The following is a 24,044-nucleotide window of genomic DNA, read 5'->3' as shown; positions in this document are numbered from 1 at the left end:
GAGGATGGAGAATATTAGATTGCAGAATAGAAGATCGAGAAGTATTACAAAATCATATTCCAGATCGACTAAAAGAGAAATGAGGCAAAATTCACCCACGATCAATGCTGGAAACAATATTCAAGAAGAAATATCAAATCCTAATGAAGAATATCGCGAGAATAGAGAAAGAACTGATGATCGTTACATTCCGCAAAATGAAACTTTTGATGATGGGAAAATTGGAGGGAATTAAGAGAACGGGCAAATTCAGAGACAAAATAACCAAGATGGCGAAGGAAATCAAGAGGAGGGAATAAGAATTTTACATTTGAGAGAAAATCAAAGAAATCAACAGACAATTGAAGAAGAAATTGAAATACATAATGCTGAACAAGCACGTTTAATCTGCGAACGTGAAAGGTTGAGAGCGGAAATGGAAGAGCAAGAGCTTCAGGAGACAATTCGCCAAAACAATCATGAAAATCGAGAAAGAAGGCGTATACAAAACCGGAATAATGATAATCTCAATGAGGAGTATGATAGAGTGAAGAGAATGGCTGAAAGACAGCGAATTGAGTTGATAAGAAATGAACAAAATTATGGAGGGGAAAATGAACGACATCATCATTTGCGAATTCAAGATAGGGATGAGGAAGAGAATCGCAGAAGAAGACGAGATGAGGATAATGAAGAAGAGATACGAAATTTCGCAAGAGAAGATAGACGTGAACGCAGAAGAAGAGAAGCAAAATTAAAGAGACCAATGGGCCAAGATTCAGGTGTAAATAAACAAATCTTGAAAGAATTAGAAGAAATGAGAGGAATGCTAAATAACAGAGGAGAAGTAGGTAGAAGACAATTGGATGAAGCAATAGAAGAAGCTGCGAAAACTCCATTTACAAGGGAAGTACAATTAGGAGGAATACCACCGAAATGCAATTTGCCCGCATTAACCAGCATTTTCGATGGAACAACTTGTGCAATTCAACACATTAAAGCTTATGTGAGGTGCATGTTACAATGGGAAAATCATGATGCGGTATTGTGCAAATATTTCGCATCCAGCTTAACAGAGAGCGTTAAAATGGTTTGAAGGTTTACCAAAGAATACAATAACCTCCTTCAATCATTTGCAGACCACATTCTTGGGAGCATATATAAGTAATAATTCCTCACGACCTGGTATAGAAGATGTGTTTGGATTAAAACAAAGGATTGGCGAAAGTTTGAAACACTTGACTAAAAGATGGAGAACTATGTGTAGCGAAATGGCTGGCCGTGTAGATGAGAGATATCTCATATTATCATTTATCAATGCTATGTTTGCAACAAACCTGTTGTATGTTCAAATTTTCAGAGTCAAGAATACGATTACAATGACTGAATTGCGAGAACTTCAAGAAGAATACATTGCTTTAGAGGAAAAACAAAATGAAATGGAATCATATCCAGTTGCGAACACCAGCTCAAACAGCGAATGCAAGCTTATTACCCAAGCTAATAAAACAGTGGCGAATACTTCGCAAGTACAACAAGACAACAAAAGGAGAGTAACAATCAGCAGAATTGGTAGCTATGGGGAGCCGAGATCAAGAAGAGTATGAAAGAGAAAGAAATTTCTACAGTCGTGGAGGAAATAACAAGATTCAAAGACTCGATCAACCGCAAGAAACTTATGGAGGTCAAAGACCAAACTTTAATAGAGGCAAGGAGGTCAAAAGTAATATGGGAAGAAATCAAGATGCCACCTCTAAAGGCAAGTGTAGAGAAGATATGGGAAGCTATAATTTTGATGGAGAATATACCAACACCATGGAACATGGGAACGGAACCGCCCAAATCACAGAAGTCATGAATTTTGTTCTTATCATCATTTTCATGGACATACCACAAACGATTGCAGAAATGTAAAGAGAATTATTTTGAGAATGATAGATCAAGGAAAACTAAACGACTTTCTGGTAGGGCATCCGCAATCTCAACCATTACCACCACCAGAACATCACAAAGTGAATACGATGAAAAAGAAAGAAACATTCTTCATAGAAGTTGGTGCAAAAGCAAAAAATCTATTCTGTCACTCTATCGTACATTCATATAAGACAATTGAAGATTTTCATGATAATGTTTTAAGTAGAGTGTTCGCAAGAGATAATAATGGAAGAGAAATTATGAATATTGCGAAAATTTCGCGACTAGAGGAATGGCAGAAACAGATCATTTCTTTTACCGCAGAAGAAATTCCCGAAGGAGAAGAGGTGCATGACAATCCATTGGTAATAAAATTAGAAATTAATCCAAAACCAAAAGAAGATGAGGATGATGAAGCTGAAGATTCATGGGCAATCAATAGAATCCTAGTCGATACTGGAAGCTCTGTGAACATCTTATTTTATCATACTTATAAAACCATGGGTGGAAGAGATGATGATCTTATACCATCAACATATAAGATATATGGTTTTAATGGTACTGCTAACAAGCCTAAAGGGGAGGTTACTATGCAAATTCCATTGAAGGGAATATCTTCTGAAATCTCATTCTGTGTCGTTGATGTAGAATCACCCTACAATGCATTAATTGGTCGACCTTGGCTACATGGGATTCTAGGTGTAGCTTCAACTTTCCATCAATGCATCAAATTCCCTCACCCCAATGGTGTAGGAATCATAAAGGGAGATTGGGTTGAAGGAAAGAAATGTTACGAAACTGAGATAGAATCTTGCGAAGGAAGAGCAAACAAGAAGGAAAACTGGCGACACAAAATCAAGGATGTACAAAGAAGTGAGAAGTTGATGGTGGATACAATCGAAAAGAAAGAAGAGATGTTGCAAAATTAATGCTAGCTCAGGATAAAAAGGATGAACATACCATTACCAAGGAAGCAGTAGCAGAAAATCATAAAGAAGCAGAGGAGGGCAAAAGTAATAAAAACAAGAAATGTATGAATGATTAAGTTGTTGCGATAATCTCGCAATAAGTAAAATTCTCAAAAATACATTTGATTGAACAACAAAATTGAGATTGCGAAATTCAGATACAATTATGAATTGCGAGACTCTCGCAGAGATAATGAATTTTACAGAAAATAATCAGAGAAGAATGACAAAAGAAAGAGGCGAACCTTTATGGCGTACACCCTAGTTCGCGAATAAATTTCGCAAGAGGCAAATGTAAGACCTAAAGTACGTCATATAGGGGGTACCTGTTACATGGCTCAGGGAAAGGCTACACCGCCACCGGAACCTGAGTCATGGAGATTTGGGGTCAATGAAGCCCATCCGGGAGAGGCACCTTGGATTCTAACTTAAGCATATGACTTAGGTTGGGCGACTAAGGTAATAAGGACTCTCCCAAGGAGTGCAGAATCTGATCAAGGCGCCGAGGTACACGGTTGAGTCAAGGTCGGGGCGTTTGAAGCGTCCTTGCCATTCTTGACAAGTCTTGGCTTATACTGCACTCGGCCTGAAGAAAACCCCACTTAGGGTGCAGTCTCGTAACCATAAGCCCTATAGGTAAAAGGGATAAGAGGCTGCGAAAACAACTGGTTGTTGTTAAGACTGGATGGGAGGAGCTAACCTTGTATGGTAGAAGTACGCCTCCTTGAAGGGGCAACCAGGGGGAGATAAGGGCGGCACCCTCCATTAGGGAGCTGATAAGTGTCTTAAGACGCAAATGTCATGAGGCTTTTATTCGCAAGGATATTAAGGCTTGTCATATTTGTGCAAAATCCTGAAGAGGCAATAATACAAAAGAAAAGATAAGACGAGATCAATGGGTTTTCGCATGAAAGTGCGAAGACGTCCTGCGATTTCGTCGCAAGACGGCAATGTCATGGGGCTTTATTTTCGCAAGAATATTTAGGCCTGTCATATTGTCGCAACATTCCTGAAGAGGCCATAATACAAAAGAAAAAGTTAAGGCAAGATCAATGGGTTTTTGCATGAAATGCAAGGACGTCCTGCGATTTTGTCGCAATGACAAGAGGTGGCATAATAAGACCTTTAATTAGGAAGGCAAAATAAGACCACACAGGAATGAGATTTTGAAAAGAAACAAAATCACTTCGCAAAATTGCGAAATTATACAATAAGAAAAGTTTATGAAATCTCTCATTTGGATTCAAATAACAGAGGCAAGTATGGGAATGTATGAAATTAGAATGTTATTTGTCTCCATATGAGAGATTTACTCAAAAATTCAAGAATTAATAATTATATTGATTAATTGTATTGCAAAGAAGAATTGTTTTTTACGCAGGTCAAAATGAAAGAAACACAAATAACAGAAGAAGAAATAAGTGTACAAGTATTACAAAGAATCAAAGAAAGAAGTAAAGTATTTCTTGGTTAATCCTCATTATCTTCACCAGACTTGTTTCCTTCTTCATCTGCGTCAGAATCTTTATCACCATCAGAACTTCCATCACTATCAGATTCTTCATCGTCAGCTTCGCTATCAGAGATAATCAAACTGGGAGTATTCTGTGGGATTTCTTCTAAAAGACAAGGATAATCAGAAGAATGTGGGATATTATGATCATCACAAACCATTGGATGGTTTGATTGCGAAAATGCATAGCGTCATTCTTAAAATTCTCAACAGTGATTTGATTTGATTCTTCAATCTAGAATACTTGTCGTTGCGAGAAGAAAGATTCTTTGCGAGTTCCTCTTTTCAGCTTCAAGTTCTTCAATCTTTTCACGATATTTATTTTCAGAATCTGCGAACAAAAGCAACCAATTATTAACTTGATGAAAATTCATAAGAAGCAAAAGATTAGTAAAGAAGAGCAATTAGCAACCTTCTCTGTCAGAAATCATGTCTCTAATCAAGGCTGTATGTTCAACTTGGAGACTAACATTTACGCCTAAATCTTTTCTAGCATCATCTAAAATTTTCGCAGCCCAGACAAATTCATCCTCACTACTTATGAGAAGACGAGAACGAATTTGATTTTCCCTTTCGCAGAGTTCAATATTCTTGCGGTTAGCTTCATCTCGCTCAAGTTGAACTTCAAGGAGAGCCTCTTGGAATTTCGCTAAAGCCTTGGCACCTTGATCAGAGATACGATCCTTATCATCTATGAGACCGCTAATTTTGGTTCTTAATTCATTGGTTTTCTCTTTGGAATCAATAAGGAGACGCTTAAATCTGTTGGCTAAGCCTAAACTGGATCTATGATCAATTTCTAAGAGGCGAAATTTCGATCTAAGTTCATTTAGAGAAAGAGATGAAATTCTATCATTTGAAAAGCTATTTAAGGAATTGTTAAGACGTTCAAGAAGGGTATCATTATCCAAGGCATTAGGAAATGAGCGAAGAAGGGTGGCTTCATCAGAAAGACCATAGATGTCTGCAAAAAGGATTATTTAAATAAGATAAAACAACAGGATGAATGAATAAAGAAAAAAGAGAAAAGTAACATACCGTAAAGCTGATTATTAGCTTGTTGAAGACTAGAAATTTTATTCTTATATGAGGAAGAATCAATTTCCAATTGTCTATTTCTCTCGCGAAGACTTTTAACTTCAGCTTCCAATTCTTCATTCTTTTTGCGAAATTGAAGATTTTTCTTTTCAAGATTTTCGCGTCTTCTCTCCAGATCTGAGGCAACAACAAAAAAATATTTTCCAGCCTGCGAAAAGAAATAAAAAATATTAATATGGAAAGAGATTTTGAGTTATAACAATAAAAAAGTAAAAAGATAAAAGTATACCAAATTATTGAGAGAATGCAAGAAGTCGGGAGTCACTGATCTAGAAACTCCGTAAAGAGAGTTATCACCATCCAGTAAAGGGACATCGCGAAGGTTAGCGAGAGCTTTGCAGGTATTTGCGAATTGGCTATCTTCCATACCTTGTAGAGAATCAGAAAAGAGGCCAGAAAGCTTAGCCATAGAAGATTCAGGTGGGGAATCTTCAGTCGCAGCAAGATCATCGTTATCTTCATCACCCTTATCACTTTCAGAACTTTTGTTAGGAAGAACATTTGAAGGAGAAGTAGAACGAACTTTTCTTTTCTTTGGAGGAGGACTAGTTGATTTTTCCTTGCGAAGAGAACCTTTACCTTTATCACCAATCTTCGCAGCATCAGCAGATTCTTCTACTTCAGCAATAACCTTCACACACAGATAGAAATAAGAAATGGAAGCATGGAAGTAACAATATTATTTAAAGTCATAAAAGAAAATCTCTTACTTCATCTGTGTATGAGAGAAGAGCTAACAGAGTACTAGATTTCCCAGTCCTGTTATAACTATCCTTTAGTTTTTGGATCTGCGAAATGTCGCAAGAGTTAGCGAACAGAACAATAAAAAATCAATAAAGAAATATAAAATGAGTTAAAGGGGAGAAACATACCTCTTTCTCCTTCTCGGGCCAGGAGAAAACCCAAGGTTGATATGCAGCGAGATTCGCAGGAAGAACGTTTGATCCAACAATGTAAGGACCCTTTAGCATTAAAAGAAACACACACCATTTGTCATCTTTGGATTGACGAGGAGTTGTATTTTTACCATAATGTCAGTTAATATCTTGCATAAGAATGTTGGCTTCATCAATGTTATCTTTCCTTCTTAATCGAATACCCCGGCGAGTATTCTCCTTCTTCATGGAGATAAGTTCGTAGTTTTCAAAGAAATTCGCCACTGTATATTTCTCAGCAACTATCTATAGGTCTGTGAATTTTGGATCCCTAAGTTCTATGGAGTAAAGAGATCCTCTACCAGCACCACGATTAGCGAACTCTAGCATCAGATGGATGCAGTCCCCACTTAGTTGGAAAATGGCTCGCGAAAATTTCGGATGAGCGAGAATTTCATAAAACAAAGGAATGTCTGGGTTATAAAGAGGAATAGGGAGATCTGCGAGAATTTGACCTAGAGAAATTATGATTGACTGATCATCACAATTTTGATTGGAGAAAAGCTTGACAGAAAGAATTGATTTAGCATTCACACCAAGAATGGAGGAAAGTGAAAGACCTTTTATTAGCAAGATCTTTTTGGACATCTTGTATATTCTTCTCATATCTATGACCACTTGGAGCCATATTTAAATACAGAGTATGTGAATGTATAGAAAGTAAAAGAATTGAAGGAAGAAAAAATTACAGCAGCAGAATTTGCAGAAGAATGACAGAGTTGCAGAGATGAGAGAATAAAAATAGAAGAGAAAGTAAAAAAGAAAAGTAGAAAGAGGGGGGGGGGGAGAAGAGTATATAAAGAAAATTTACTTCTCGAAGAAATAAACACCATTAAGACGAAGAGACGTGAGCGGTTGAAAGGTAGCGGTTACAGAAGACGTGTCAAGAAATAAATGAAAGAGAGGGTACGTGTGATAAATGTGGAATATGAAAAGATAAGCAGTTGCGGCATTTCTCACATTATTCTATACTTTGCAGAGAAGATATGAGAAGAGGAAAGATGTAGGATCAGAATCTCGCAACAATTATGTCTTAGCGAAATTATCAATGGTATTGCACAATAGTGTCGCAGAACAATTTTAGAAACGACGTCAGCAAGGATCATGAGAAAGATATGATAGTCTTGCGAAAATTAGAGAGCTTGCGAAGTGAACATTTGTAAGGTTGCGAGAATGTCGCAAACCATATCCGAAAATAAAGGACAGATTAGCTGTCATCCACTATGTATTTCCTTATAAATAGTCATTCGAGTTGCAAAGGAGGGAGAGATTTTTTTGAGTAAGAAACAAGTAAATAGGAGAAAGAAAGTTCAGAGCAGAGTTCATTCTTGATTTCTTTATCTTTCTTGCAAGAAAATTCAAAAATTAATCAATAAAATTAAGAGTGTAAACCTAAAAATGAGTTGATCATCAATGAAATCATATGAGGGGTGTAGTGTAGGATTTCCTGTAACTACAGAACCGATTCAAGTGAATCAAGTCATCTTTGCTTCAGTTGTGTCTTGTGTAGTTATATAAGATTTCCTTGCAATTGAACAACTCTATAACTAGTTCATTTGAGTCATTTGAACTAGTTATGGTGAAGAAGAACATGGTTGGTATGAAATGCTCATATGGCTAACCTTTTGGTTAACTATTGTTGAACCAACAATGTACACGTTTGGGTACGGTTAACAAACCTAGAAGCGTGCAGTTCATTTGTGTATAAAAATATAAGTTTTTGATCTAACAGTTGAGAAATATTAGCTTGAATCTAAATCAGGTTTTCATCTGACGGTGAATATTGATTGCTTTGTTATCAAGGCAAAACCCTGATTTGAAAGACTATATAAAGGATACATCTAGTATTGTGCAAAACTAATCCCCACACCTTACATGTGATACTAGTTTCCGCACTAGAGTCGATTCTCCTTTAACCTTTGGTTTTCTTCTTCTAAAACCAGGTTAACGACTTAAAGACTTCTTTGGGATTGTGAAGCCAGACCGATACTACTTTTATCGTAGTTGTGTGATCTAATCTTGCATCTTCTATCGTACGAGTACAATCAGATTGATTGTCTTGAGATTTGATATCTCCGATAGGCAAGATAAAAAGTAATCACAAACATCTTCGTCTCATTGTTTGTGATTCCACAACATCTTTTTCGCTACCATACGATTAAGATTGTTGTGAGGTGATTGATTAATCTAGGTTGTTCTTCGGGAATATAAGACCGGATTATCAATTGGTTCCTGTTCACCTTGATTATTATCAAAAGACGGAACAAAAACTTTAGGGTTTTTCTGTGGGAGACAGATTGATCCTTTGATAGACTTGTCTGTGTGAGACAGATTTGTTTATTGTCAAAGCCTGCGATTTTGGGTCGTAGCAACTCTTAGTTGTGGGTGAAATCAGCTAAGGGAATCAAGTGCGCAGTATCCTGCTGCGATCAGAGGCGTAGGGAGTACAACTCTACCTTGGATCAGTGGGAGACTGATTGGGGTTCAACTACAGTCCAGTCCGAAGTTAGCTTGGAGTAGGATAGTGCCTGTAGCGGCTTAATATAGTGTGTGTTCAATCTGGACTAGGTCCCCGGGTCTTTCCGCATTTGCGGTTTCCTCGTTAACAAAATTTCTGGTGTCTGTGTTATTTCAGTTTCTGTATTATATTGTTTTATCTTTATAATTGAAATAATACAGTTTGTGTGTTAGATCATCAATTAGAGTAATCCAACCTTTGGTTGTTGATTGTCATTGATTGATCCTCTGATATTGGTCTTTGGTACCATCCGAGTTATTCTTGTATTTGATTAGAACTCGCAGTTCCTGCTTGAGTAAATCAAATCAAGAGAGAGATATAAACTCGTTGATACACTTTTAATCGATTGAGTCATGTTGATTCTCTTAAAAGTATATTCGAGTTTGTCCATACAGATTGCTAAGTGAAATATTGGGTGGTGTTGTTAGACCCCCGCTTTTTCAGTTCATATGGATAACTTCGGTTAACTATTGTTGAGCCAACAAAGGTGTACACGTTTAGGTACGGTTACTCATATCTAAATGAAGTAACTTTTCACTTGTGTGTAACAAGCTAAGTTCGATCTAACGATTGAAAGATATTAGCTTGAGTCTAATCAGGTTTTCATCTAATCGTGAATATTGAATGCTTTGTTACCAAGGTAACATTGATTGCAAACTCTGATTTGAAGACTATATAAGGGAGAACTCTAGCAACTGGGAAACCTAATCCCCACACCTCCTGTGTGATACTAGTTGTGACTAGAGTCGATTCTCCTTTAACCTTAGGTTTTTCCAAAACCCTGTAGGCCAACGACTTGAAGACTTCATTAGGATTGTGAAGCCAGACCCAACTATTTTCTCTGTAGTTGCGTGTTATGATCTTGCTGTTTTCTAACGTGATTGAGTACTATATTCTCTAAGATTTGCCCGAGACTTAATCTCCGATATGCAAGATAAAAAGTAGTCACAAACATCTTCGTCTTATCGTTTGTGATTCCACAATATCTTGTTTCGCTACCATACGATTAAGATTATTGTGAGGTGATTGATATTTCTAGGATGTTTTTCGGGAATATAAGTCCGATATACCAATTGGTTCCTGTTTACCTTGATTTATCAAAAGACAGAACAAAACTCATAGGTTTATCTGTGGGAGACATATTTATCTATTCAATAGACTTTTATGTGTGAGACATATTTGTTTATCAAGTCTTCGACTTTGGTTCATAGAAACTCTTAGTTGTGGGTGAGATCAGCTAAGGGAATCAAGTGCGTAGAATCCTGCTGGGGTTTAGAGACTAAGGAGCGCAACTGTACATTGATCAGTGTGAAATTGGTTAGGGCCTCAACTACATTCCAGTTCGAAGTTAACTTGGAGTAGGCTAGTGTCTGTAGCGGCTTAATACAGTGTGGTGTTCAAATCTGGACTAGGTCTCGAGGTTTTTCTGCATTTGCGGTTTCCTCGTTAACAAAACTTCGGGTGTCTATGTTATTTCTGGACTAGGTCCCGGGGTTTTTCTACATTTGCGGTTTCCTCGTTAACAAAACGTCGGGTGTCTATGTTATTTCTTTTCCGCATTATATTTGTTTATATAGTTGAAATATCACAGGTTGTGCGTAAGTTCAATCAATTGTGAATCCAACCTTTGGTTGTTGATTAAATTGATTGACACTTGGATATTGATTTTTGATACCGTCCAAGTCATTTCTTATATTCAATCGGGCTTGCAAATTCCTATTTGTTTGATTGCAGATTGAGTTGAGAAATTGAGATATAACTCTTTGATATACTTTTCTTAAGATTGAGTTTGACTATCTAGTTGATTCTCTTGAAAGTATATTGGAGTTAGTCCATCCAGGTTGCTAAGCCAAATATTGGGTGTGGTTGTTAGACCCCCGTTTTTCAGTGTTCCTCACATCAAGTAAGCTTACTCCCAATATCAGTTATGCTTACTCTAAATAGTTAATTTTGTAGAGTTCACGAAACAAAGACAACATGTTGACCATCTTCAATCCGATCTTGTCCAATTATCGGCATTGTACTTCTATACGGGTAGGAAAACATTGGATAAGGCCCGAATACCGAAGTATGTATACCACCAATATTGAAAATAATAAAATTATTGGGTCAATACATTTAACATGTCAAAATAATAAACAATTAATATGAAAAATATTGGTTCTTACCTCCAACACTCCTCGAAAACCATTGAGGCTTTTGGTTCTCGTCGACCATGTACCAAGGGTTATATAAAGTCTTGATAAAATTTTAGACCACGTCATATCTTAGTGCTTGCTCTAAATATTCTAACGATTCAAGAAAACCAATTAATGTCACTGAACTAGCATTTGGTAATAGACATTGCCTATTGTCCACAACACAAACACACGTTTCAGCTCCTCCTAAAGTTTAGGCTACAAATGTTGTGTATTTTGTAACATGTTTTCATTTATTTTCCTAGCATAACGTTGTAAAAAACTTTTCAACCCATCCACCTATAATTCATATGCTTTTAGTCTACTATGTTCTGGATTTCCTTCTAGATCGTTTGAGTATAATGGAAGTCGATTTTTCCATCTTTCTTCCGACTCCCACTTTAATTTGTTAAATAGAAGTAAATTTTCTTTACTGGAGTTCCCGTCAATATGTACAAATCTGACGATGTGAAAAACGTATTCATAATTAAAGTTGATTGAATTTTATAAAACAAAAAATAAAATCTAAAAATTTAATTACAAGAAAAAACAAACTTACCATATTCGAAATCTTTGAAAAAGAACGTATTTGTAGTCTTCCACCATCGTTGCAATGTTAATTGAACTATTTGAGTACTACGATTTCTAGGTTGTATTTCGTATTAACGCCACCAAGGATATCTTCAGACTCTTTCTTGAACAAAAGGGGGAATGTACCTCAACCGTACAAAACTCAGACCATTCACTTTTTTAAGCGATTGAATTAACCCGCTCCGGATGACTTGATATAAGCACAGGGAGTACATCATCATCAAATTGTCTAACATGTTGAAACTCATATTCATTATCATGCAAATAAATTAGTCCACTGGCTGTGGGTGCTAGTAGATCATTTGGCTTGTTTGCGTATTTTATTTTTGATTTATCAGCCATATTTGGAAAACAATAACTAGGATCAAAGATGTTTGTTTAGAAAAAATTATAAAAAGAAAAGAAGGTGTAAAAAGAAATCAGAGGGGATATGTGGCATTTTTAGGGCGATAGAATCGACCATTGATGATGTTACCAGTATCGAACGATATTGATTAGCAATAAAGACTATTGTTGACGATATATATAAAATTTTCATCGTTCAACTCTTTTCCCGTGATGACACAGCTAGTTTATCATATCACCAGCTATGACAATCGACAAATGGACCTTTTTTTTCTAGTTTAATTGGGGACCATAACTTCTAATTAGGGGCCATGAAACTTTGTTTGTCCCCCAAATTTTTCAGGGGTGTAAAAATCGAAAGATGAATATATTATTTTATCCTTGATTAATATTTTTTTTTCAAGTAACGACCCTTCATCGACATTAACGACAGTTTAGGGTCGTCATATACATCATGATCAAAACAATAACGACTCTAAACTGTCATACACTAACGACTCTTTTTAGAGATTAACGACATTTCTAAAACATTAACGACTGTTTAAGTCGTCAAATGCGTAACGACCTTTCCAAAGGGTCGTCAGGGAATTGATCATTTTTATGACGACCCAAAACTGTCGTACATTTCCGCCATTAATGAATCTTCGACAGTTTAGACTGTTTTTCGTCATTGAAATTTTTTAATACCTTGACGATTTTTCATACTATCTGGACAAAAAAAAAAGTTAGACAAAAACTTGCAGACAAAAAATCTGGAAAAAAAATTAAACTCTAATTAAATAAAATTATCACTAATTAATTAAGATTATCACTAATTAATTAAATTCTAACATTAATCATTTAGAGGCATTTTAGCCATTTAAAAAATATTTTTATAAGGAGTGGCCCAAATTAGATTCTGGTGACCTTTTTTGTCCTCTAATACATGACCCCCAATTAATTCCGATGCCCCTAATTAAGCTAGGTTTTTTTGCCACACGAACTGGCTTAAGAGATGGGTGCCCAAAATTTCCACCCTTTGGCTTACCTGGAGGAGTAGTATTGTTTTATTTCCCGACAGGGAGATAAACATAAAGTGTGACAGATAGGAGGATCCGAAAAGTAACCAAAGAAAGAATATATGTTTCAGGGAGGGTTTGATATTTCCTAAATTGGTGCCGCGTTATTCTGAGTCCGACGGATGTTCCTCACTTCCTCTCGGCGAGCTCGTTTCTCTTTCGGTACATCTCAGAAATTCTTCCCCTCCATCACCATCAAGAATCCTAAAACTGAATTCTCTGATCCATTATTCAATTTGATCTCCGTGCCTGGATTTCCTTCATTTCGATCGACAAATAAACAAAACACAGGTACTTATTTCTCAACAAATAATTCATTTTTCTCTGTCAAATTATTTTATCTTTTGAATTTTTATTTTGATTTTAGATATACCACTTGTTTTCGTGTTATCTAATTCAAATTAGGATTTTCCAAGCCAATTCCTATCATGTTTCTCATGAATTGATCGTTTTTTTTTATATAATTTGATGATTATTTCTCTTGAATGCTTAGTCTATTGAAATTGTTCAAATCCATCTTATTTTGTTTGTTATGATCAGGTGCATTGTAATTTAGCAATCACGAAACTACGGGTGTGGCTTTAGGTGTGTTCATTTGGTATATATTGTGAAAAGATTACAAGAGGAAACAAATTTAGGTCCCTATTAGAATGTTGATATGTGCAGCAGTTTAGTGAAGCTTAATTTATTTGATTATCACCATGAATAACGGTGAGGCACCTGGTCCATCTGGACAGAGGGTCGCCGAGCAAGATAATGATGTTTCTGGTGGGTTGTTCTTTGGTGGTGGTGGTGGACGTCGTGCACACAATGTGTCTGTACAAACGGGTGAGGAATTTTCCATGGAGTTTCTACAAGAACGATTTGGTACAAGGAAAGTAAACAATGTAGTACCTGATTTGGAACATAAGGATGAGAAGAAGATAGGGGGGTTTGATTCCGTATGGAAACATTCTCATGTTGGGTACCAGGACCTGACTGGGATTCTTGGTCTTACAAGAATGGATTCTGAGTGTAGTTACGATATTCCTAATGAGGTTTTTAGCAAAGGGTGTGTTGTTGACGGTGATAGTAAGGGTTATTCCGATAAAGCAAGTAGGTTTGGGCAGGAGGTTGGTGTTAGTGGAGAAGAACTGAGGAGGTCCACTGATGATTTGAGTTCCTATCAAGCTGCTTCGGGGCCAGCAACGCCATCAATCTCTGTCAAAGGGTCTCCTTGCGCGTATCAGGCGCATGGGTCTGGAACTTCAGACAATTCTCAACATTACAAGATGAAGATCCTTTGCAGTTTTGGTGGAAGAATCTTGCCAAGACCAGGGGACGGGAAGCTCAGATATGTGGGCGGAGAAACACGGATTATCAGCATTAGAACAAATATATCTTGGGTAGAACTTGTCAAAAAAACAACAGGAATATGCAATCAACCCCATGCAATTAAGTACCAGCTACCTGGCGAGGACCTTGATGCTCTTATATCCGTGTCGTCAGATGAAGATATTCAAAATATGTTGGAAGAATACCATGGCTTCAAGAAAGTTGAGGGACAAAGACTCCGAATATTTTTGATATCATCCAGTGAATGTGAAAATCAATCTTCTTTTGAAGCAAGGGCCTCAGAGCAGAATCCTTCAGAGTATCACTATGTTGTTGCTGTTAATGGCATATTAGACCACTCTAGTCCTAAGATTAGCTCCACCGGGCAAACTTTAGCAAGCCAATTGAGCTTTAATAAAGACTCCGTCAATTCACCGAAACCTTCGGAGATCAAAGATGGTAGTAAGCCATCAAATCTTTCAAGGAATTTTTTTATTGCTCCTCAGAAGCTATCCAGATCTCCAAATCATTCACCTCCTTTTTCTCCTCTGGCGCTCCAACAAAAAGATGCTATGAATGGTCAGAAGAAGTTATATAACGGTCAGTATTGTTGTAATAATGAAAGCAAGGACCCCTACTTAAAAGACCAAGCACCAGCTGGCAACTACCATCATGATACCAATATCGGCTGTTATGGTTCTCCACGAGGGTGTGTATCGTTGATTCATCATCATCACCATTATCTAAATAAATCTTCGAGGGTGAATTTCGACCAACCCAATAGAGCTCGTGAGGTTCATTTTCCAGACATCACAGCAGACAAAGCATTTGTGGCTCCAACTACAATTGTTCGGAATAATAGCGACTTAGATGGATATTCCTGCGAGAGGCCGATGGTTAAACAAAGGCCTTTTCATTCTGAGAAAATGTCGATACAGCCTGAAGATCCACTGTGTCTATTATCAGGATCGAATGACTCAGTTGGGTCTCATCATGGTATGCCACATGCATATTCCGATTCAAGGTTGCTAGAACATGGAGGAGGGAGCTATTGTTTCCAAGAAGGAGACACTCCGTTGTCTCCCTTGGACTTACAAGCACAATCACCTGCGTGGGTAAAGTCAAGCGCGCGGCACAGTGGGGAGCATATGCATTACGATGAGAACACTGATCTACCAAGTCCTAATTTTCAAAATGACTTGCGAAGTAGTCTTTCAGCATCTATTGTTCTGGAAAGGGGTACGAATTCGACAAAAGCTTCTCATCGCCGAGAATTCTCTGGTGGAAATGAACAAATTTATTGGGAAGACATGCAAGATCTAGGTGGTGAAAAACACCAAATGACCAAAGAAATAAATTTGATGTCATGGGGGAATGAATCTAATGACCAGGAAACTAGTCCTATGTTAAGTCTTGATATGTTGGACAAAATAGATCAGATTGATGATTCTCGTCCACATCGTGGAGTTAGTTTTGACTCAGATAGCAACTCTACAGCAGGTGGTACTGGAATGCCATATAAGGATGATCTTCAAAATCTTGATCACCACCAGATGTCAGTCGGGTATAATATTTACTCAGGAGAGTTACACACTTCGAATACCAAAGTTTCTGCATCACCTGTCACCACTCTGGGGTTCTGTAAAGATACTGCTGAAGAACAGTCCCAAGGATATTATTCCTCTTTGATTAATCAGGTTAATGGCGACCTAGGAAGTAAAATAAGCAAAATTATCACACAGGGGTCCATTGGTTCATGTTCAAAGAATTCAGAAGCTTCAAACTTGGAAAAATCACTTCACCAGCCTAACAGTGACAGTTCTCCTACGGAACTACCTCATGGCTCATCCAGTGGTGGTTTAATTTCGTTTCCATCCTTCGTAAAGGAACCTGGTGTGGTATCACAAAGGGAATCGGCTAACAGTGAATCCTTACTTTTGGTCTCTGCAGATTTAGCTCCGTTCGGAGGAGTTGACAATTTAGAAGAACTTTTAAAGTTAAACATGAGCGACTCCTCTCTTACTTGGGATATATTTCAGAATCAGAATCTGGCCACTGAGAGTCCTTTGGGAACCGAAGTCGTTTTGCCTGTAAGCTGTTCTGAAGAAGAGTTTTATAAGGTGGATTGCAGGAAATTCTCTAATGAACAGTGTATGGTAGAAAATACTGTGAAAGTTGGGACAGAGGCTCAAAATAAGATTAACCACCATGTTCAACTAGAACCACTGCTTATTCTTGAAGATGTAACTAATAGTACATCTTCCTCAAACTTGATTCCTCGTGTAGTTGATGAGACTACTGGAGATATACTTACCCAGAGAACAACCGAAGCTAAGAGCTTCATTCCAGAGTCTGAGGTACCTTCTTGCTTTTTCTGCAGAAATGACTCTTATATTTCATATGTATTGTGTAAGATTTAAGTTGGTGTAATTTCGTGTTTAGGACACTAAAGTAGATGACAGAGATAAGGGCAACTCAATAAGTGACTCTGTGATTGCTGAAATGGAAGCAGGGGTCTACGGTTTGCAGGTTTGAACTTATTTTACTTGATAATGCCTTTTCTATTTGATTAGTGGACATGATATCCTGCTTGTGTAAGTCTTTTTTTCACCACTGAAGCCAGATTGGTAGTCCTATGGTTTCTAGCCATGCATTGAAGTCATGCTTACCGTTGATATACACCATCCTTAACAGAAGTCATCCCTTGGATTTTCTCTTATGGATGCTTTAGCTAAGAAACTCCCAATGCACCCCCTAGTTTGTTTCATATATATATTTGAGTGATTAAGTTGTGATATGTCTGTGGGGCCTTTCAGCTTGTGAAGTTATGGATAACTTCTTTCTTTAAAACAAGAGTGTGATAGAATGAGTAGGAGCATTTGAGAGAAACCCATGTAGTGCGTGTTCGTTCAGTTCTTTATGCGGAATCTATCATGCAGAGCTCAGATTCCACCAAATATTTTTACTTAATAATTCATGGATGAGTATTTGAAAACTACATCTCCAATTTTGTGCTACATACGGTATGTGTAGGTAATTGATAACCATGACATGACTGGTACTGTTACCTCGATACATATAAATACAAGCATAACATGTTAGCTATGGGCAGTTATTTGCTTATGTCAATAGTTAGTTATGATTAAATTTCAAAATGTTGTAAGTTACTATGTTAGCACTTAATGAGAGTGAAGAAAAATATTGCCACAAAATAAGCGATGCACAGAAGTACATAATAGAAAAGAAACTTTTGGAATTGGACATGCTGTAGCTGAATAAACAATGTGACATGCAGTTTCTTGACTTTCTAACTTAGGAACATCCCACCCGCTAGCTTGATACATTAATAAACAGTTTTCAAACTTTATATGTAACTGAATGTTTCAGATGCTAATGGACAGATCATCAAGAATGCGGATCTTGAAGAACTACGAGAATTGGGATCTGGTACCTTTGGGACAGTTTATCATGGAAAGTGGAGGGGAACAGATGTTGCTATAAAGAGACTAAAAAAGAGCTGCTTTGCAGGCCGATCATCTGAGCAAGAGCGAATGGTATTTATAGGAAATAATTTGCTCTATTTCAGCTGTCTGTAGAGCATGTCTACTGTTTATTTTCCATGGAATTCTTATGCTAGCATACCATGGCATGTTTACACGGCTATTCCTTTATAATTGATTCCAGACTAATGATTTCTGGAGAGAAGCCAAAATCCTATCGAATCTTCACCATCCAAATGTGGTAGCCTTCTATGGGGTGGTTCCAGATGGGGTGGGGGGTACATTGGCTACTGTAACAGAATTTATGGTGAATGGTTCACTTAGGCATGTCCTCCTAAAGAAGGATAAGTGAGGTTCCTCTTCCTTGGTTTCCTTTTTCTTGTCTGTCCTCTTCTTGTTGATCTGAGAATCTTGGAACGATTATGATGTAGGGCACTTGATCGACGTAAAAAACTTATAATCGCCATGGATGCAGCTTTTGGCATGGAGTATTTGCATTTGAAAAACATTGTTCATTTTGATCTGAAATGTGATAATTTACTCGTCAATATGAAGGATCCACATCGACCAATATGCAAGGTAAATAGTAGGAAATGAAATTTAATCGCAGTAGTTTGTTAATTTAGTCATGTTAGTTCCACAAAAACCTGACATTCAAGGTGAAAACTTCTGTATGACTTGCAACTGAAGTTCTCCTTGTGCTTTGATGATATCATATTTTATGAGCCTATTAGAGCATCTCCAACGAAGGGTTACACTTTTATTTTTATATGACACATAGGATTTTAGACCCATTTTAAATAAAACCATCTCCAACAGTAGGTCCTATAAACAAGGAGGAGTGTCATGCTAAATAGGAATGTCTTCAAGAAAGTGTTACCTACACCTTCGGATGTGCCTCCATGTCATGTTTTTTCTTTTAATAATTAATCCTAAAGTATAAAAATATTTAACTGTTGGAGATAGTCTTTTAGGAAAATGGTCCTAAATTTGTTTTCTGAATAGAGCCCATAAATAAAAGGAAATAAATCCACGTAGGATTTTTGGCATCTTTTGTTGGAGATGCCCTTATTGTCGTACACAATATTTTTTTCTTTGTTTGTGTGGATGCTGATACTATCTCCAAGACATCTTATATATATACTAAATATATAGACATCTTATATATATACTAAATATATAGAAAGGAGGAATTTTTGGTAAGTGACCCCCTAAATTACTAAAGTGCCCTCACTTTAATTACTAAGCTCTATTTTATAATTTAGTAAAAATTAAGGGTAGAAATGTATATTAAATAACACCGAGTGAAAAAATCACTAGAAGCATACATATTTACAAAAATGCCATTATTTTAAAAATAAATCAAAATTTATAAAAACCTAATTAATATTTTTCATAATATACATCTGATTTTTATAAAATTTATATATTTAATTAGATCTTTGAATTATCTATGTAGAGAGTACAAATAACAATAATAAATTTTTATTTAACGCAAAAAACTTCATTGTTTTCAAATTTCAAGTAGTAAAACTTAAAGGTAACAACTTACGACAGTAAAAACTCTGTAAATTAATGTTGTTGGGACCACCAGAATTTATTAATTAAGCGAGATATTAACTAACCGATAAATTAATAACCTTAATTTGTATATTAATTAATATATTATTAACCTATAGAAAAATTTATTATCAAATAATTATTTTCTAAATACTATAGAATACTAAAATCTTCATAGGACCCTTTTAATCTTCCACTTTCCTTCATTGTAGACATCGATCAACGGATAACACAAGTTTAGACAATTCAAATCAATAGTTAGACAGTGAAATCAATCAAGACTTGCAAAATTTGATCGAGAGGCTGGGTTATCGCAATTTAATGAATGTCAAGATGTCCTGAATATTCAGAAGAAAATGAAGTTACGCAACTGTTGACTGATGAAGAAATAATTGAGCGTTATGGGAACTGATAAAGATGAGAAAAAAGATGATGAAAGTTCTACAATAGACCCCCCTTCACGAAACGAGGTTGTTAACATGGAAATCACATTAAATAATTCCTTTTGAGTTATGAGAAAACAACACCAGAAATTCTTACGACGATAAGAAAAATTAAAGATGAAATTCAAAGTGATATTGGTTTTAACAAAAAACAGAAGACAATTGAATCATTTTTCAAAAGATCTTCATAAATCATTAATGTATTAAATATATATAATGAATTATTAATTTATATTTCATATGGAAGGTAATCAAAAATATATTATTTTATAATTTTTGCGAATAATTAATTTAGCACGTTGTTCCTGACTCGGGACCGGCTAAAAATATTATTTAAGAGAATTTATTAAGCAGAACCATCGACGCGAAAGCTAGAAGGAAGTGCACATACCTCGATAAATTTCTGAAGAGCCAACTGATAAGCAGAACCTTTGTCTGAGGATAATAAGTTACCAAGTATTACCTTTTGCACCGAAGTCGTCTGGCTCTGAGAAGCAAGGTAACAATAAGTGTGGGTATCAGCCATAATATAGATATCCAAACCATCATCTTTGATCGGCAAGGTAGATAATCTCTGCTGCAATGGCCCAAAACCGGTTCCATCTCCAATGACCAAATGTCTCAAATAACAGAGCAAATGGTCATCAAAAAGATCAGTGGCTTGTTGAAGAGATGCAGGATTGGTAGTGCGCATTGCAAAATATAATCGTGACGCACCAGTGCAATTGCGAAGTAATAGCATCTCACTTTGAGGATCCTTGAGTTTTTTTATGGCATTCATTAGTTGAACAGTCTTGTTCACCCTACTCAAAACCATATCACTTATAAAATTTATATCCAAACTTATTGGGCCTCCCAAAAGTTTAATACCATTAGTCGGTCTACCAATATCACGAGAGAATACACCTTCAGCAATGCTTCTAGGATCAATAGAAGGCCAAAAGACCTCCGTTTTCTTTATATTTAGATGTAAACCCCTACTTGATTCTTCAGTTTTTATTATGCTCAAAGCCTTGGCCATCTCAAGCGTATCACTGATAAATTGTACCATCATCAAGATACTAGGCGTGTAAATCAAGCTTACAACGGGAAGCAATGTGTCAGTTTTTTTCATCTTTTGTTGCACCGTGGACCTAAGCTAAGCTTATTGTTCTTGGTTCTGCTTATGAGCATCTGACACGCACCACCTTCTAAATAGATGGACTATTTACTTGATCAAAATTTATTGGATAAGCAAAGAAAAAAGGAAAGCAATTTATAGGATTATGAAAAACTAATGTATATTTTCTGCAAATCCATTCACGATTTTTGTGTGGTTTACCTTTCCAGGTTGGAGATTTCGGATTGTCAAGGATCAAACGAAATACCCTTGTCTCAGGCGGGGTTCGAGGAACCCTTCCATGGATGGCACCAGAGTTATTGAATGGAAGTAGTAGCCGGGTTTCAGAAAAGGTTAGAAAATATTACTCCCTCCGTTTCCAAAAGACAGTCCGCTTTGACTTTGTCAAAATATTAAGGAGAGCGTAGTAGTTTACATGCATACCTTTAGTTACTTGCCTAATTTATTTGGATAAAAATGTTAGTAATAAAAACTACCAAAAATTGTTATGGGATTGTAAATAGAAAATAAAAAAAGAAAGCTAAAAGGAATGGAGGATATATTTGTTTCCTTAATTATACAAATCTCATTAATATTTTAGATTGGGTCCATTAAAAAAGAATTTATGAATATAAAACTTTAAGAGTATACTAGAGAGTTTATTGTAAAAATATGACTATAAACAGAAGCTGGACATAATTTTGAAACAGACCGAAATAGAATAGAGGATGGTCTTTCAGAAACAGAGGGAGTAGTATTTATTTTGATTTTACATATTTGTACATGTTTCTCCAATACATACGTATGCATGCTTTAAAGAAACAACATGGGTGAGTGTAATATAATTGACATCGTCTGTATCATACATATTTTGAGCTCTTTTTATGTACTCCAGTGAAAGTAAAGTCATCACAGTAGTGAGAAAAGAAAAAAATGTTTACAATAAGTACTGGATAAAAAAGATAAACATTTTTTTATCTTGAATATTGGCCACCAATAAGCAATGCACCATGGCCTGTTGATAGTGCTTGTTCAAATCTATTGCAAAATTTGAGCTGGTCAAATATTTAAGATATATTGTATAAGTCATGTATACAAAATGTTGTACCTTATTTTTCTTCCTACAGGTTGATGTTTTCTCATTTGGTATTGCAATGTGGGAAATACTTACCGGGGAAGAACCCTATGCCAACATGCATTGTGGTGCAATTATTGGTATGCCACCTCTTTTTCCTAATTATTTTCATCGCTAATTAAATCAGTCTTTGTATACGATGAGATTCGTGTTCATTTATGGCAAGCATCTAACTATTATCAATGTTCTGTTCACATGTGCTTGAAGGTGGAATTCTGAACAACAATCTTCGTCCGACTATTCCAGAACAGTGTGATCCTGAATGGAGAAAGCTCATGGAACATTGCTGGTTACAAGAACCTACAGCTAGGCCATCTTTTACTGAAATAACAAGCAGACTCCGTATTATGTCCATGGCCTTCCAGTCCAAAGGTGGCGATCAATCCCCAAAACAAAAATGATGATGAACAACCAAGGACACATTGTTGATCATAGATCATGATCCAACTTGACCCTACAATGTGGTAAAACACAACGCGGTATAAGAGTGCTCATTTGAGCCCTTTAGGGTACAATTATGTACAGGTAGAGTTTCAGTACAGGTAGAACTTGAATACAATTATACCCCGTTTTTTTTAGAAGGATCTTGCTTTGTATCCAAGTGCTAGCCAGATCTTTAGAAGGCCAAAAAACAAAAACAAAAAAAAAAACTTGCAAAGAAAAATACACCTTGTATTCTTTCATGTATCTTTGCTATTATTTGTATATGTATTTGCTCCTTTGATCCAGTTCAGTTACTTATCCTCAGGTTAAACTTTCACTTAGATATTACTAAATATTCCTTATGTTTCGACTTTTTTTGTTTTTTTTTTTATAAGAGAAATTTTATTGACCGACTTGCATATTATCTTCCCGTATGCTTAATTGCATCCATATTGGAAAGTCTTCCCCCGTTCTTCCTTGGCTCAGACATAATAGTACAACCATATTTGGCCAGAGTCCGCGGCATGATTAATTTCTACGCACAAAATTGCACAACCAACTATTAAAAGTAGATAACATATTAAGGACATCAACGATAATGTTTTTTGTTTGTCCATTCTATTGACTCTAAATTCCTATTCAAGGCTAAAATGATGTTTTCACAATCACCCTCCAAGGGTGAAGATTTGTGACCCCTTTCCTTGTTTCCCAAATGACTGCTTTGGCTTCCGTTTGTTCTTGGTCAGAGCTTTTGTCCAGCAGCATCTAAAATCATTGCAATTTCCTGCAGAATGTGCTAATATTAGCCCAAAACCAGTATTCTTATTAAATAGCTTAAAAGAAGCATCAAAATTCAATTTTGTGTCAGGTTCATCTGCAGATTTACATATATTGTCTCTTTTCTCGGTTAGAACATTAGTATCGACCAACGACGGAGATAGGAATTTACGCACGGGTGGGATGAAATATTTTTTCCATGAATGCTCAATCACGATAACGATAGGTACAATAAAGCCATATGTACATGAAGCTAGACATTTATCTTAATAGGAGCAAAGTTTAATGACGAAAATTTTGTATTAGGCGCTGTATACCGTTTCAAAATTTTGGAATTTCGTCTATTTTTTCAGAATAAAATGATGTTGTCACACTTGTAAATGAATTTGATTAATAAATTTAGCACCATCCTTATATATTATGGTAAAACAGATTGACATGTCAGAGTTATTTCTATAATTATCAAAACGAAAGGGGGACAATTTTATTAAAAACTAGGGCATCATTTAAATAATAATGAGAACATGCCGAAAATAAGCGAGCAAACAACGATACAATTAACGTCGTAAAGTAGAGAACTTGCGACATCCACAAAAGCCCTAATCAAATGAGTATTGTGTATTATATCCAAAAATAATCTAAATTCATAGAGGAGGTAAGTCTGACTTTCATGATAACTAAAAGGGCTTAAAACAGA

The 24,044-nt window shown here is 36.2% G+C and overlaps 1 protein-coding gene across 4 annotated transcripts; it reads left to right on the top strand.

Moving 5' to 3' along the window:
* Positions 1 to 13,123: 13,123 nt before the first annotated feature.
* LOC113296836 lies at positions 13,124 to 22,907 on the top strand. Of its 4 annotated transcripts, XM_026545192.1 has the most exons (9): positions 13,126 to 13,387; positions 13,637 to 16,767; positions 16,853 to 16,939; positions 17,812 to 17,964; positions 18,095 to 18,258; positions 18,342 to 18,489; positions 21,243 to 21,365; positions 22,140 to 22,227; positions 22,355 to 22,907. In XM_026545192.1, exons 2-9 carry the CDS (start codon positions 13,798 to 13,800, stop codon positions 22,546 to 22,548), a joined length of 3,927 nt encoding a protein of 1,308 aa, XP_026400977.1. In that variant the 5' UTR covers positions 13,126 to 13,387; positions 13,637 to 13,797; the 3' UTR covers positions 22,549 to 22,907. The 4 variants fall into 4 exon arrangements, 3 of the variants coding, with proteins under 3 accessions (XP_026400979.1, XP_026400978.1, XP_026400977.1); XM_026545193.1 differs by lacking the exons at positions 21,243 to 21,365; positions 22,140 to 22,227; positions 22,355 to 22,907 and adding an exon at positions 19,683 to 20,043 and having other exon boundaries at positions 13,125 to 13,387; XR_003333167.1 differs by lacking the exons at positions 18,342 to 18,489; positions 21,243 to 21,365; positions 22,140 to 22,227; positions 22,355 to 22,907 and having other exon boundaries at positions 13,125 to 13,387; positions 17,798 to 17,964; positions 18,095 to 18,236.
* Positions 22,908 to 24,044: the final 1,137 nt, after the last annotated feature.

The sequence above is a fragment of the Papaver somniferum genome, chromosome 7 (genome assembly GCF_003573695.1).
Source record: "Papaver somniferum cultivar HN1 chromosome 7, ASM357369v1, whole genome shotgun sequence".
Classification (NCBI taxonomy): domain Eukaryota; kingdom Viridiplantae; phylum Streptophyta; class Magnoliopsida; order Ranunculales; family Papaveraceae; genus Papaver; species Papaver somniferum.
This window is presented reverse-complemented; position numbering and strand designations above follow the sequence as displayed.